Below are 15,346 nucleotides of genomic sequence, written 5' to 3'. Positions count from 1 at the left end.
TCACTCACTCACTCACTCGATCATTCACTCACTCGATCACTCACTCACTCGATCACTCACTCACTCGATCACTCACTGGATCACTCACTCTTGCTAAAAGATTTCAAAAACTGTAAAGAAAATGAACAATGCCTAGAAGGCATTTAACTCCTGCTACATTCAGTATGTAAATGTTATGTATTGTGTTGTACACCAGAACGTCCCTGAATGAGGAGCATGTGAGCAACCTGGCTACTCTCATCAGGGAGATGGACAAGGAATGCTACAAGGTTGGCAATGGTAAGTTCATTCTGGGCTTTAATCACATCTAGATTTTCCCAATAGTAACCTAAACTTGTAAAATGCACCTTTTGTTTGTGTGTTTGTCCATTGTTAATCGCCATACGAAACATTAATCTAACAACTAACGAAACAAAACGATAGTGGCCGTGATTGACATGATTTTATTTCTCTTCTTGTTTCAGATAAGGTGTATGAAGATATATCTGTCGCCCTGGCCAAACTAAATCACAGCCTCATTGCAACTGGCTGTCTGTCTGACAACTTGCAGGTATGTTGTGCATCTGGTATTTCTACCATGCTTATAAATACATCCCTGTGCTACTTTATAACTGACCTCGCCCATGGTTTAGAGGTAGAGCGACCGCCCGGAGAGCGGAAGGTCTGGGGTTCCATCCCCATCCTCGTCATACCCAAAGACATTAAAAGATGGTACTTGTTGTTACCCTGTTTTGCGCTTGGCATTTATGGGCTAAAACAAGGACTGGTCGGCTCAGAGTCAGTATGCTGTGTCTCAGTGGGGTATTTATGTTCAACTGTGGTAGGTATCACAGTGGGCTAGCACTTTGAAATCGGCAATAGTTCGGACTAGTACAAGCAGCCACACGCGAGGACGCGATGTTAAACCCCATTTCACCTCACCTACTTTATGTACCCCACCAACCTATGTTGGTCATAATAGGTGATAGCACAACAGTTAGAACCAAAGGAGACCTTGCATGCTGGAATAAGGAATATCAAATATGCGAAATACAAACAGTGTGTTTCAATGTGTCTAGTATGTATCGTGTCATGTGAATCATGACGGGCTAGAACAGGAAGAGTTCTCGCAGAGAGGGATAAGGACTATAAGCATGATAAGATATGCAAAATACAATAATAGTGTGACGACCTTGTAGGAGTGAAACAATACAAGGTCACGATACGATACGTATCATGATACAAATTCAATATTATGATAAGATACGATATGGTCGTGATACACATATTTACGTCAAATCATGTGGAAACTTCTTGACTATAAACACTTCAAAGCAAGATCACATGGAAAAGCTGGCTGTAGATGCATGTTCATAGTGGCTGTTTGTAGTAGTGAACTTGGAATGCTAACTGCAACATATTTTGCAATATTTGACTAAAATTGCAGGGGGTGGAGGGTGTCATTAAACAAGTAAGTAATATGATGACGGAAGTGTCTTGTATAGATTCAGAAGAAAATGTATCATGTATCATCGTAGCTTGGCAGACCTGTGAAGATTCGGGGTAGAATAGGTCTTCAGCAACCCATGCTTGCCGTAAAAGGCGACTATGCTTGTTGTATGAGGCGACTAACGGGATCTGGTGGTCTTCAGCAACCCATGCATTCCGTAAAAGGCAACTATGCTTGTCATATGAGGCGACTAACGGGATCTGGTGGTCAGGCTCCCTGACTTGGTTGAAGCATGTAAAGTGTGGATCGATGCTCATGATATCAATCGCTGGATTATCTGTTCCAGACCTGATTATTTACAGACCGTCGTCATATAGCTGGAATATTGCTGAGTGCGGCGTAAAACAACAAACAAACCAAGCAATCGTATCTTCGTATGCAAACTTACGCTGCACTGGTGTAACGATGTATTGTTCCACTGTTACCTTCTTGTGTCAGGACGTGCTACTGGTCCAGCTGGGAGTGTCACCCAACTCCGTGGACCCCTGGCCACTGACCGTGTACCCTCGGACGCTGGCTGTGCTGGCCGAGGTGCTGCTGCTGAAACAGCAGAAGGAGAGAGAGGCCAAGACCATCAAGAGTCACAGTGACAACGCTGTCATAAACATCTGGGTCAGGTTCATCGTCACTCTCAAGACAGCCATCCTCAACTTTGACAACAAGACAGAACAGTTTGAAGGTAGTAACATTTCGTTACCTTGTCTACAGTGAAACCTTTTTGATCCATATTGTATTGTCATTTATTTGTGTTAACAAATATCCAGATAAATGAGTCATTGGGGCAGAGTAGGCAAGTGGTCTTAAGCGCCAGGTGCTGAGATCATATCCTTCTAGTGTAACGTCTTCAGTACTCCTAGCCCAACATGACCTCATTGACCTCCATGACATCTGTGTCGGAGGACACGCCCCTATATGTCATCATTCTCTTCTTCTCTACCAACGAAGGACGTGACTGACGATCACTTACCTATTTTCCACAGAATCTATCCTTTGATGCCCGTGTTTCAAACTGTTTTGTGTTCGTATTGTGTTTTAACCGTCCTTTTTATCACAGCAGACTAGAGTACATAAAATAGACATAATACTCTGATGAGCGGCAGTCGAGTACCTAGTGGTTAAAGCGTTCGCTCGTCACGCCGAAGCCCGGGTTCGATTCCCGACATGGGTCCAATGTGTGAAGCCCATTCCTGGTGTCCCCCGCCGTGATATTGCTGGAATATTGCTCAAAGCGGCGTAAAGCCACACTCACTCACTCACTCACTCACTCTGGGGGCACGGGTGGCCCAGTCGTCTAAGGCGCCGCGATTCGCTGTGCAGAGTTGCGTCCCTTGGGCACGCCAGAAACCTATGATTGTGGGTTCAAATCCCGGTTCGCCCCGACTATGTTTCTAGGTTTGTCAGCACCATACCCGTGCTCGTGGGTTTCATCGAAGTGGTAAACGTCTGAGACCTGCATCACTTCGGGCTTTCCTCCCACATTAAGCTGACACGCCGCGATATAACTGGAATATTGTTAAAAGCGGCGTTAAACCCAACTCACTCACTCACTCACTCACTCACTCACTCACAAATACTCTGATGATGTAATGTTTCTGTGTGCAGACATCAACGTGGAGCACATGCAGCTGTTGCTGTTCCTGTTCCACAGTCTGCAGCTGATGCAGAAGAAGTCACTGCTGCTGCGCATAGCTGAATGCATCATCACACTGGCTAACATGGAGCCTGAGTAAGTGTGAGCTCACTCCACCTAGCCACCGAAGTCGAGATTTAACAGTGTATTTCCATAGTGAGAGAAACATAACATGGCATAAAGTCATCTATTTTCGTGATGTCTCTTTTTTTGGCATTTTCTGACAGTGATGTGCCACTTGTTATTATTTTCTATGATGCTTTATATATGTGGATTGCATGAGAAACTAAAATAATTTAAAACATACAGGAATTATTGCCTTTGCCAGTAGTATTTATTGGCATGAAATTCAATTTCAGAGCAATCCCATTAAAATGAGATCTTTGTTCTTACTACCACTAAACTAAGATCTGAGGACAGCCCAATACAGGTCATGAACGATCTTTCATCCGAACCAATTAGTGCATCGCTCACCAGATCATGAAAGTGACAGTCGGAATGTTTTATTCTAATCATGCAACCTTTATTACTAAAACACTACTGAACGACAGTTACAAGCTTCACCTACCGGTAATCAATACAAGCTAAACCACCTATTAGCCATTCCAGAAAGTTCTGACTTGTGAAGATTCCGGGGTAGAATAGGTCTTCAGCAACCCATGCTTGCCGTAAAAGGTGACTAAGCTTGTCGTAAAAGGCGACTAACGGGATCGGGTGGTCAGGCTCGCTGACTTGGTTGATACATGTCATTGATTCCAATTGCGTGGATCGATGCTGATGATATTAATCACTGGATTGTCTGGCCCAGACTCGATTATTTACAGACCGCCATCATATATCTTGAACATTGCTGAGTGCGGCGTTAAACCACAAACCAACAAACCAAAATCCAGAAAGTTCTTTTGTTCAGTTTTCAAATTTTTAGTCGAGAATTTGTCAAAATATGTTTGAAAACGTAGTCGCCAGTTTGCTGTACAGCATGAGAAAGCTGCCTTCTGTTTGGCTAATGTCGACTTCTTGCCAATCATTTCATGGGTCGGTCAAAGTTCAGCAGTATTTAGATCTGATTTTAATGATATTGATTTCAGAGCTCTATTCCACATAGTGTTCACAGCACTAGGATCAGACCCAGGGCATTTAGATTTATTTAGCATGTCTGAAGTATTCTGTAAAGCCCAATTAAAAATTCATTGGTAAGTCAGGTGCACTAAATGCAGATGTAGAGATTGTTAAACGTATGCTGTATGTATTTTAGTCGCTGGTCACACCGAAGACCAGGGTTTGATTCTCCACATGGGGACAATTTGTGAAGCCCATTTCTGGTGTCCCCCGTCGTGATATTGCTGGAATATTGCTAAAAGTGGCGTAAACGCTCACTCACTCCTATATTTTACATGTCCCAAGTACTGCCAATACTGCAGCATCACACTACAAAAAAGGGTCCTACCGGGTCCTACATGTAACCTAACCTGAAGTACATACACAGAGGCAGTTGTTGTTGTGTTGTGTAGGAAGCTGGAGACAACGGTGCCACTGCCGCTGAGCCGAGTGATGTTAGTGCTGGACTACCTGCTTCACTACTTCTATGACCCTCCGGCAACCTTCATTGATCAGGTAGGAACATCCACAGGTATCTGTTGTTGAATTCTGTCCCTTGGCCATACCTGGATCTGCAGATCCTATTCTGAATTCCAGGTTATTATCCTTGGACTGTCTGTACCATCCCTGTTCTTACACTCCAGGACCATGAATTTAATTGATCTCGAAAAAAATTTTTATGATGATCATCTCTTTTTGTGATACCCTTGATTTTGTATAAGCGTATACCCTTCCCTATCACTGAAATTATCTGTTTACAGTGTAGAGTGAATTCAAGGCAAAAAAGTTTCCAAGGGTCCCGTTTCACAAAGTGATCGGGGGCATGGGTCACTGTGCAGAGTTGCGTCCCTTGGGCACGCCAGAAACCTATGATTGTGGGTTCAAATCCCGGTTCATCCCGAATATGTTTCTAGGTTTGTCAGCACCATACCTGTGCTCGTTGGTTTCACCGAAGTGGTAAACGTCTTGAGACCTGCATCACTTCGGGCTTTCCTCCCACATTAAGCTGACACGCTGTGATATAACTGGAATAATGTTAAAAGCGGCGTTAAACCCAACTCACTCACAAAGAGATCACAGGGCTCCGACTACCGTAACTCATATCGTAACAGCAATTAAACATACTCTCAAAATAGTTGTAGCACTGCAATCACTTAGTGAAAGTGTCACCCGGCTGAAAGTGTGTCTTATTTGATTGTATCCCAATGGTACGGCTCAGAGGCGTCGTCGTTGCGTGTCAGTGTACCCTGACAGCATGGATCATTGCCCATTATACAAATCACTGGATTATCTGGTCCAATCTGAATTATGTATAGGCCATTGACATGTAGCTGGAATTTTGATGAATGTGGTGTTAAACAACAGACAACACAAATCATTGCCTGTGAAAAGTTATTGTCACTCTTGTCAGCGGTATGATTATTATGATGATTATGATGATTGTTCCCCTGCAGGTCCAGTGGAATCTGTTCACTGTCCACACACTGACCCAGACGGGGGATCGCGAGACAGGGGTCATCACTAAAGCAAGTCAGTTCTTTGTGTGTCGGGAGGTGGAAGAGAACTTTCGCAAAAATCTCACAACGCAGGAATTGTCTGAAGGTATTAATATTGCAGGGAAAATGATACTTATTTCATGGCTTATGTTTCTTACAGTTTATATCAAAACGTAAATTAATTTCATGTCATCAACTTTACTGTATAGCGTTACCATGGTTACATAGATCTCTTGTTATTTTTTTTCAGTTACCATCATCAATAAAACTGCTTGACACCAGAGATTCATACCTTAAAGTGAACTTAAGCAGAATTTAGTGTTATTATATGGACTGAGCTTACTGAAAAAAACTGAAGTTTACTAGACTTGGACTTGGGACTGGCGTCTAAAGTCGGAGACTAACAGATTGTGCAATTCTTCTTATTTATGTTTGTAATATTTTTCATGGGTACAATGGTGTTTGTTACATTGTTGCCATGGTAATACTACATTTTCACCTCTATAGTGGGACACATGAAGCCGAGATTCTACAGCCTTGGACCAGGGGAGATAAACAATCAAGATTCCCCGAAGATAGATGGACTGGTGGGTATTACTTATAACTGCATCTGGCATTTCATTAGCATCATTTCCTTTAGCAACCCAGGCTTGCCGTCACAGGCGACTATGCTTGTCGTAAGAGGTGCCATTACATCTCAATTGCGTAGGGGAGCTGACCCGTGAAGATCCGGGGTAGACTAGGTCTTCAGCAACCCATGCTTACCGTTAAAGGTGACTATGCTTGTCTTAAGAGGCGACTAATGGGATCGGGTGGTCAGGCTCGCTCACTTGTTTGATGCATGTCATCGATCCCGTGGATTGATGCGCATGACGTCAGTCACTGGATTGTCTTGTCCAGAGTCGATTATTTACAGACCGTCGTCATATATCTGGAATAATGCTGAGTGCAGCGTTAAACAACAAACAAACCAAACTAAATCTTATTTTCAATGTTACAGGCATCCAACTTCCTACTGTCCAATGCAGAGACATTGAACTACAACCAGCTGTATGATGCATGCATCAGTCTGCTCATGGCCGGATCACGATGTGACAAAACCAAGGACAAACTCACTCTATTGGTAAGACTTGCTAGATGTCCTCATCTCTCTACACTCTCTCTACTCTCTGTCTACACTCTCTCTACACTCTTTCTACACTCTCTCTACGCTCTCTCTACACTCTCTCTACACTCTGTCTACACTTTGTCTACCCTCTCTCTACACTCTGTCTACTCTCTCTCTACACTGTCTACACTCTGTCTACACTCTGTCTACGCTCTCTCTACACTGTCTACACTCTGTCTACACTCTGTCTACGCATGCATCAGTCTGCTCATGGCCGGATCACGATGTGACAAGACCAAGGACAAACTCACTCTATTGGTAAGACTTGCTAGATGTCCTTCACTCTCTCTACACTCTGTCTACGCTCTCTTTACACTCTCTCTACACTCTATCTACACTATCTTCGGGATGAACAACAGGTCCTTATTTTTTAACAGTGTTCTAATTTAGAGGGAGTTCCGGTGTCAGGGATGTTTTCCTCTGTTTGTTTTTTTAATCTAGAGACCTCCTAACTTATTTATCTTTTAGTATTTTGGGTATAACAAAGACCCATGCTGTTTGTGCATAACACTGCTTCTTGCTCATTGTAAGACCTGACTAAAATGAGGATTGAATGGTGACCGACTTGGTTTTCCCTGAGAAAAAGTGCCACCAATGCAAAATACTCTAGCTGTTAACCCTTAATTTCAGGGAATTGAAATTTAGTATTGATAATTTAACATGTGTAATATTATTCAAACAAGGTATTGGAAAATAAATGACTTTCAATGCATTTTTTATTTTCCCAGGATGCCTCAGCCATGCACTACCACTTCCTGATCGTGTGGCGCCTGCTGGCGTGTCTGCCCCCGTCCATCCAGTACATCAAGCTTCTGGAGGGCAGCCAGCTGTCTATGGGGAAGGGGCACATCCTTCACACCCTCCGCTGGGCACCCAGACTTGGCCACAAGGCATTTGTCAGCTGGGTGAAGGTGGGCACACTGTCTATTGCATTTATGACTTATTCTCACAGTCGTTTAGAATGAGCACCCAACGCTGTATTGCTTGTTGAAAGAGGCGACTAAATGGGTCGGGTGGTCAGGCTCGGATGCTTGGTGACTTGGTTGATTGTGAATAGAGGGATTGGTGCTTATGCGGTTACTGTTGTGCCTTTCCAGACTCAACTATATTGTTGACTGAGGTGACTAAACTGGTCCGGGTTGTCAGACTCTGTGACGTGACTTGGTTGATTGTGTATCATCCTTTAATAGAGGGACTGGTGCTTTATAGTCAGTGTTGTGCCTTGTCCAGACTCAACTATATTGTTGACTGAAGTGACTAAACTAGTCCAGGTGGTCAGAGTCACTTGGTTGATTGTGTATCATCCTTTACTAGAGGGATTGGTGCTTTATAGTCAGTGCTGTGCCTATATTGTTGTACTATACTGTTGACTAAGGTGTTAACCATTGTCCACAGCCTAGTTTGTTGATCCTTCAACTCAGAGGTTCCATTCCATCTGCTAGTTGTGAACTTTCTATTCCTAATCATGTTTTGGGGGCACAGGTGGCCCAGTCGTCTAAGGCGCCATGATTCACTGTGCAGAGTTGCATCCCTTGGGCACGCCAGAAACCTATGATTGTGGGTTCGAATCTAGGTTTGTCAGCACCATAACAATGCTCGTGGGTTTCACTGAAGTGGTAAACGTCTGAGACTTCGGGCTTTCCTCCCACATTAAGCTGACACACGGTGATATAACTGGAATAATGTTAAAGCGGCGTTAAAACCCAACTCACTCACTAATCATGTTCATGTCTCATCATCATCATCATCATCATCATCATCATCAAGGAGTTGCTTCATGTGTTACAGGACTGGCTTGTGAAGCAAGGTTCCACCACACAACAGGCAGAGACACTGGTTTCTTCAGCCAACTCAACAGCAAACAGCATCAACTATGATGTCCGACTCTCTATGAAATTCATACAGGACCAGGTTAGAATATTTGTTCAAAAGAGAAATGCATAACAAAGACAACCAGTTCCAGTTTTCGTATGACAATATCATGTGACATTTACTGAACTAATATTCCACAGAACCTAGTTGATGGGTAAGTCTCTGAGTCAATACTCAGGGTTTCCCAGGTGTCACTGTACGCATGTGTATTTCAGATTAAGAACCTGCCAATAGTGGACCAGAAGGAGATCCTCCAGATGAAGGACCTGCCCGGTCTGTCTGCCATCTTGATGCTGGACGCTGTAGTGGCCAAAGTGGAGGTGGGACTGGACGACGCTTTCTCCAAGCCCGTTGTAAGTAGAGATGTATACTGTTTGGCAGTAGATGACTTCATTGTACCAAAAGGTGTTAAATGATGCTACTTGCTGTTACCCTGTCTGGGATCCGGCATTGAGAGGATAAAATAAGGCTGGGTCAGCTCAAAGTCAGTGTACGGTGTCTGAATGGGGTGTCAATGTTAAACTGCAGCATGGTATCTCAGTGGGCCAGCTTTATAAAACTGGTGCTTGTCTGGACTAGTGCAAGCACACACACGTGCATACACATTGCTATGCAAAAGCAATAATCTTGAACACGCCATTAAGCCCCATTACACTTAGCCTACTCCATTGCATTATATCCGAATGTGGATTCTGGGATGCCGTATTACCATATGCTTGTTGTAAGTGCTGGTTGATGGTGGTCTAGTGGTTAAAATCCTTGATGTGGATGATGGTGTGTCCAGGATTTGATAGTCAAGATCAACCCCTGGTTGACCTGGCTTACACTCAGTTATTGACATATTTAAATGTCCAGGCACCAAATATTCAATAACAGCTGCAACTCTGAAAACACCCCAGAATCCTATGATTGTAGGTTTGAATCCCGGTTCGCCCCATTATGTTTCCAGGTTTGTCAGCACCATACGCGTGCTCATTGGTTTCACCGAAGTGGTAAACGTCTGAGACCTGCATCACTTCGGGCTTTCCTCCCACATTAAGCTGACATGCCGTGATATAACTGGAATACAGTACTGTTAAAAGCGGCGTTTAACCCAACTCACTCAGTCACTCATGGTAATGGGTCAAACGTTAAACAACAAACAAACTGAAAACTTAAATGGCAGACTGCTCATGGTCATCCGAGAAATGTCTCATGGCCTCACTATGTTTGAAAATCTGTACTAACAAGTTAAGGTTATGCTATCTGATTTCGAACTGGGCCCCGTTCCACAAAGTGATCGTAACTACAATCAATCTTAGAGACTTACGTCGATTCTAAAATTGTCTTAGCTAAAGTTTACAACCGTTCCACAAAGCGATCTTAGGGCGGTTGTAACTTTACAAGTTCTTAAGTAGCCTATCTTAACAAAGATCGGAATCTTCAGCCATAAAGATACGAAATTTTCCCTTGGAGTGGCCTCCCTTGGTCATGTTTAGCAGACGACGCATTTCCTTGCACACCATAATCAAAGTCGCCATCTTTGTTGTTATGGTACAATATTTAAGATCGATTTTAGCAATCCTAAGTTGGTCCGGGGCAACTTAGCATTTTGATCTTAACTTACAACTCTCTTAGTTAAGATTGCTTTGTGGAACGGGCGGCTGATCGTAACAAAAATTTAAGATCACATACTTAGTGAGTTACAATCAACTTAGCCCTAAGATCGCTTTGTGGAACGGGGCCTTGGTCCCCACCAGCCTATGCTGGTTGTAAGACAGCTGTAGAAACTAACATTTATAGTCCACTAGTCCTTATAATGATAACATGTAGCAAAACCCTTAAAAATGGCAAATTTCTACTTGTCCTTATGACACCTTAACTATTGGGCAGTTTGGCAAGGACTGCAGGACTTGTGTCAATTTCTAACCCTGTAAGGGGGGACTAATTGGATAGGGGGTCCCCATCACAGTGGATCGTTGCTCACAATACCAATCACAGGATTGTCTGATACAGACTAGATTATAATTTTAGGCTGCCGTCATAGAGACGGAAAATGGTTGAGTGTGGTGTCGAACAACAAACAAACATACAAAACCAAAGTCTGTCCTAACATGTATTTTTATTCCAGGCTGATCCCCATCAGACGATGGACATTGCCCTAGATTTGATACCTGCCATTCTTATTCTTGTTGAAGCTTACAGTGTATATGTCAGGTGAGTTCAAGTTTACCTATCTTTCAGGGGTGTGCATGTGAATAGTATTTCAGTTACTGTAATTTATTATGTTAATGTAAGCATGACATTAGTGTGACAACTGTGAGTGTACCTTGCTCGGAAACAGTGACGTACATGACAAAGCTCCTAATAAGCAATGTAATTGAGCACTAGATTTGGTGCCATTTATCGTGTCAAGCATAGTCAGTTTGTTTACACAAGTTGTGACTCATGAAGATCCGGGGTAGAATAGGTCTTCAGCAACCCATGCTTGCTGTAAAAGACGACTACCTTTGTCGTAAGAGGCGACTAACGGGATCGGGTGGTCAGACTCGCTGACTTGGTTGATACATGTCATTGTATCCCAATTGCAAGGATCTATGCTGGATTGTCTGCTCCAGACTTTATTATCTACAGACCGCAGTCATATAGCTGGAATATTGCTGAGTGTGGCATTGGGTCACATATAACATTATGATCAAGTTATCTGTAGTTGAAAAGAGGGTTGTGATTTGAACATGTGGAAACAAGGATCGTGGTAGGACCAGAGTTACATCATCTTAGGCTGGGTTTCGCAATAATTTAAATAATATGTCATCTCCCACATGGTATGAAACATTCCGAATACTTTCTTTTCCAGATCATGTGTCCTTGGCGAGGTAGCTGACACGGACGACTCTACTTTGACCCCTCACAGACTACAGGCATTTGGCATGGTGATGAGCATCGGGTCAAGCCGCGCCTCCAAGGTGTCCGTGTTGGGGTCCGAGGTGATGGCGATACTTCCGAGCCCAGTGAGGAATGCTGTGGAAAAGTGGAACGGCAGCAGCGGAAACGAGTTCCCCAGTATTGGAGCATGGGTAGGCATGGTTACAGACCAGAACACTCCCTTTAACAAACAGGGAACAAGTTCCCCAGTATTGGAGCATGAGTAGGCATGGTTACGTTACCAGAACAGTCCTTTAATCCAACACAACAGGGAACGAGTTCCCAAGTACTGGAGCATGAGTAGGCATGGTTACGTTACCAGAACAGTCCTTTAATCCAACACAACAGGGAACGAGTTCCCAAGTATTGGAGCATGAGTAGGCATGGTTACGTTACCAGAACAGTCCTTTAATCCAACACAACAGGGAACGAGTTCCCAGTATTGGAGCATGGGTAGGCATGGTTACATTCCAGAACAATCCTTTAATCTAGCACAACAGGGAATGAGTTCCCCAGTATTGGAGCATAGGTAGGCATGGTTGCATTCCAGAACAGTCCCTTTAACAAACAAGGATCAACTTCCCCAGTATTGGAGCATGGGTAGGCATGGTTACATACCAGAACAGTCCCTTTAACAAACAAGGAACAAGTTCCCCAGTATTGGAGCATGGGTAGGCATGGTTACATACCAGAACAGTCCCTTTAACAAACAAGGAACAAGTTCCCCAGTATTGGAGCATGGGTAGGCATGGTTATGTTACCAGAAAGTCCTTTGCTCCAGCAATCTGTTTGTGGTTCAGAATCACAACATGCAAAAGATTTATATCATGTGTGATTGCAGTATTTATCAAGACATGTATTGAAAAAATGCATACTGTACTGAAGATCATACATTAATTTTGGTCAGTGTGATAGCAAATCGAATAAATTATCCGAGACCTAAGCATTTTCACATTGTTTTCTCATGTTTACATCATGTTGTTCTATATGCACATGCGACTTGCCTTCAAATTCATTCACCAAAAATAAAGTGTGATGAGCATTTGACAGAATTATCTCTACGTTTCTGCCCATGTGGAACAACTCAGTCCCTCACTCACTGTATGTGAGGGTAACACTGAAGCACATGTAGCACATGTGATTTTTCCTTTAATCAAGTGAATTGATTCAAATCAGTTTGCCTCTGTTCACTCAGCAGTGAATGGGTACCCGGTAGGTTTAGATGGCAATGTGTCTGTTAACCCTGTGGTATCACCCTGGGCAAGTGACTTAGTTCAAATGTGCCTATGTTTCCCCAGCAGTGAATGGGTACCCGGTAGGTTTAGATGGCAATGTGTCTGTTAACTGTGTTGTTTCATGCTGGGCAAGTGACTTAGTTCAAATGTGCCGCTGTTCACCCAGCAGTGAATGGGTACCCGGTAGGTTTAGATGGCAATGTGTCTGTTAACCCTGTGGTATCACCCTGGGCAAGTGACTTAGTTCAAATGTGCCTATGTTTCCCTAACAGTGACTGGGTACCCGGTAGGATTAGAGGGTAATGTGTCTGTTAACCCTGTGGTATCACCCTGGGCAAGTGACTTAGTTCAAATGTGCCTATGTTTCCCCAGCAGTGACTGGGTACCCGGTAGGATTAGAGGGTAATGTGTCTGTTAGCTGTGTGGTGTCACCCTGGGCAAGTGACTTAGTTCAAATGTGCCTCTGTTCACCCAGCAGTGAATGGGTACCCGGTAGGATTAGAGGGTAATGTGTCTGTTATTAGTGTTAACCGTGTGGTGTCATCCTTCAAATTTGCCTATGTTCACCCAGCTGGGATTGGGTACCCTACATGTGAGGTGGATGTGGAAAAACCTTCAAGCACCAAACGGGCAGCTTGGGTTGTATGCTCCCTGAGAAATTGAAGGTGCACACTGATCCATTGACTGAGATGATAATGTGTAGCATGCCTGTGTGTAGTGCGGAATTGAAGTGCAACATAAATGGCCCCTTATTATTGTTTACAGAGAAATGCCTTCGCCAATGACATCCTGCCCTGTGAGAGCTACATGGACACTGTCCACAGCGCCCACATGGTCACCCTGTCTGGTCAGCCCAGCTTCTGTATCAACGCCTCCATGAGACATGTTCTCAACTCACTCGTCCGCTTCGCCAGTGACCTGGTGGTGTAAGTATTACCTCTGTTGTAGACAGCATCGGGATGTGAAATTAAGATACGGTTGAACCTTGATTTGTCCAACTTGGATGGGTCCAATTCCCAGTTGTTGCTATCTGACATTTTGGTCCCTGTGATTTATTCATACTCGGATCTGTCGAACTAGATATGTTGAATTCCTGTTTGTCTCAAAAACAGAGATGCAAAATACAAAATGGCTCTATTCAGCTTGCCTGAGTTTTATTTACAGACCATATATCACTCATGCTTCAGCAACCCATGCTTGCCGTAAAAAAACGGGATCGGGTGGTCAGGCTCACTGACTTGGTTGATGCATGTCATTGTGTCCCAATTGCGTGGATCGATGCTCATGATATCAATCACTGGGTTGTCTTGTCCAGACTCAATTATTTACAGACCGCCGTCATATAGCTGGAATATAGCCAAACAACAAACAAACCAATCCTACATCACACCTATATCACTGTTTCAGGTGGTGTCCTGATGCAGAAAGCAGCAAGGAGTTTGTACGGGTGATGTTCCCCCTGATGTACGACATCACCACAGAATACCTAGCTGACTCCGTGAGTTCTCAGTCACAGACATTGCATTACCTTGTGACCAACATTTATTCATGTGATCCTCAACCCTTATGTCTTGGCTAATGAGGGAATAATATTGGATGAATTAATCATTTTCAGACTTTAAACAAATAAATGGATATCTTGCAGGGTCACATTCAGGATCTACAGTCTGTTCGAACAGATTTTAAACCTACTTGGCAAAGGGTTACGTTTTCCCTAAGCATCATTATCGGTCGATTTTAGTTTTGTAATATGGACTAAGCTTTGAATAGGTCTTGACTAGACTGCTTGCCGTAAAGGCAACTATGCTTGTCATAAGAGGCGACTAACGGGATCGGGTGGTCAGGCCTGCTGACTTCGCATGTCATCGTATTCCAATTGCGTGGATCGATGCGCATGATGTCAATCACTAGACTGTCTTGTCCAGACATGATTATTTACAGACAGCTGTCATATAGCTGGAATATTGCTGAGTGCAGCATTAAACAACAAACCAAACCAAACCAAACCAAAGACTAGACTCAGCTCCTGACTGGAGGCTGAAGCTGCCTACTGTACAAATGGGATATAAAATTCAGGGCATGTTAGGAGACTGGAGCACCATTGTTACAGGTTTTTTCTATCATGTCTGCTGTTACCAGACTTTGGGGTTACTAGCCTTGAAAACAGTGCTAGGGTTCCCCCAGGAAAGTCCTTACAAAGCTGTTAATTCATGTTAATTCTGTCACAGGTGTCCAGCTCGCTGGAAAAGTTCCTGGGTCAGGCTGATGGAGAAGAGTTTGCTCTCAAGATGTATGGCCATGTGATCTCCGTCTGTCATGAACTCATTATCGACTATTCTGATGCTGAGAGGTGAGATGCAACAAGATCAGTGAACACAGGAACAACACTGTCTCTCTGCTGAATGTCACATATAATGTCATACTATGTTTACCACATGAGTGGGGGGGCGCGGG

The 15,346-nt window shown here is 43.6% G+C and overlaps 1 protein-coding gene across 2 annotated transcripts in view; it reads left to right on the top strand.

The window, feature by feature from the left end:
• Positions 1-15,346, top strand: part of LOC124118239 (E3 ubiquitin-protein ligase UBR4-like) — a 162,616-nt gene that overhangs the window by 21,795 nt on the left and 125,475 nt on the right. Inside the window, exons 14-29 of one of the 2 annotated variants that reach the window (XM_048389192.1) lie at positions 197-279; positions 465-550; positions 1,928-2,168; positions 3,092-3,215; positions 4,631-4,733; positions 5,672-5,819; positions 6,221-6,300; positions 6,714-6,836; positions 7,610-7,792; positions 8,670-8,792; positions 8,969-9,106; positions 10,864-10,949; positions 11,590-11,809; positions 13,658-13,818; positions 14,300-14,390; positions 15,121-15,242. In XM_048389192.1, the coding sequence (XP_048245149.1) occupies positions 197-279; positions 465-550; positions 1,928-2,168; positions 3,092-3,215; positions 4,631-4,733; positions 5,672-5,819; positions 6,221-6,300; positions 6,714-6,836; positions 7,610-7,792; positions 8,670-8,792; positions 8,969-9,106; positions 10,864-10,949; positions 11,590-11,809; positions 13,658-13,818; positions 14,300-14,390; positions 15,121-15,242 (2,112 nt within the window). Of the gene's footprint in view, positions 1-196; positions 280-464; positions 551-1,927; positions 2,169-3,091; positions 3,216-4,630; positions 4,734-5,671; positions 5,820-6,220; positions 6,301-6,713; positions 6,837-7,081; positions 7,140-7,609; positions 7,793-8,669; positions 8,793-8,968; positions 9,107-10,863; positions 10,950-11,589; positions 11,810-13,657; positions 13,819-14,299; positions 14,391-15,120; positions 15,243-15,346 lie in introns of those variants that run through there. The other variant, XM_048389193.1, reaches the window with a different exon arrangement.

This window comes from Haliotis rufescens, unplaced genomic scaffold (genome assembly GCF_023055435.1).
Source record: "Haliotis rufescens isolate VD_foot unplaced genomic scaffold, xgHalRufe1.0.p SCAF_8, whole genome shotgun sequence".
NCBI classification, from domain to species: Eukaryota; Metazoa; Mollusca; class Gastropoda; order Lepetellida; family Haliotidae; genus Haliotis; species Haliotis rufescens.
This window is presented reverse-complemented; position numbering and strand designations above follow the sequence as displayed.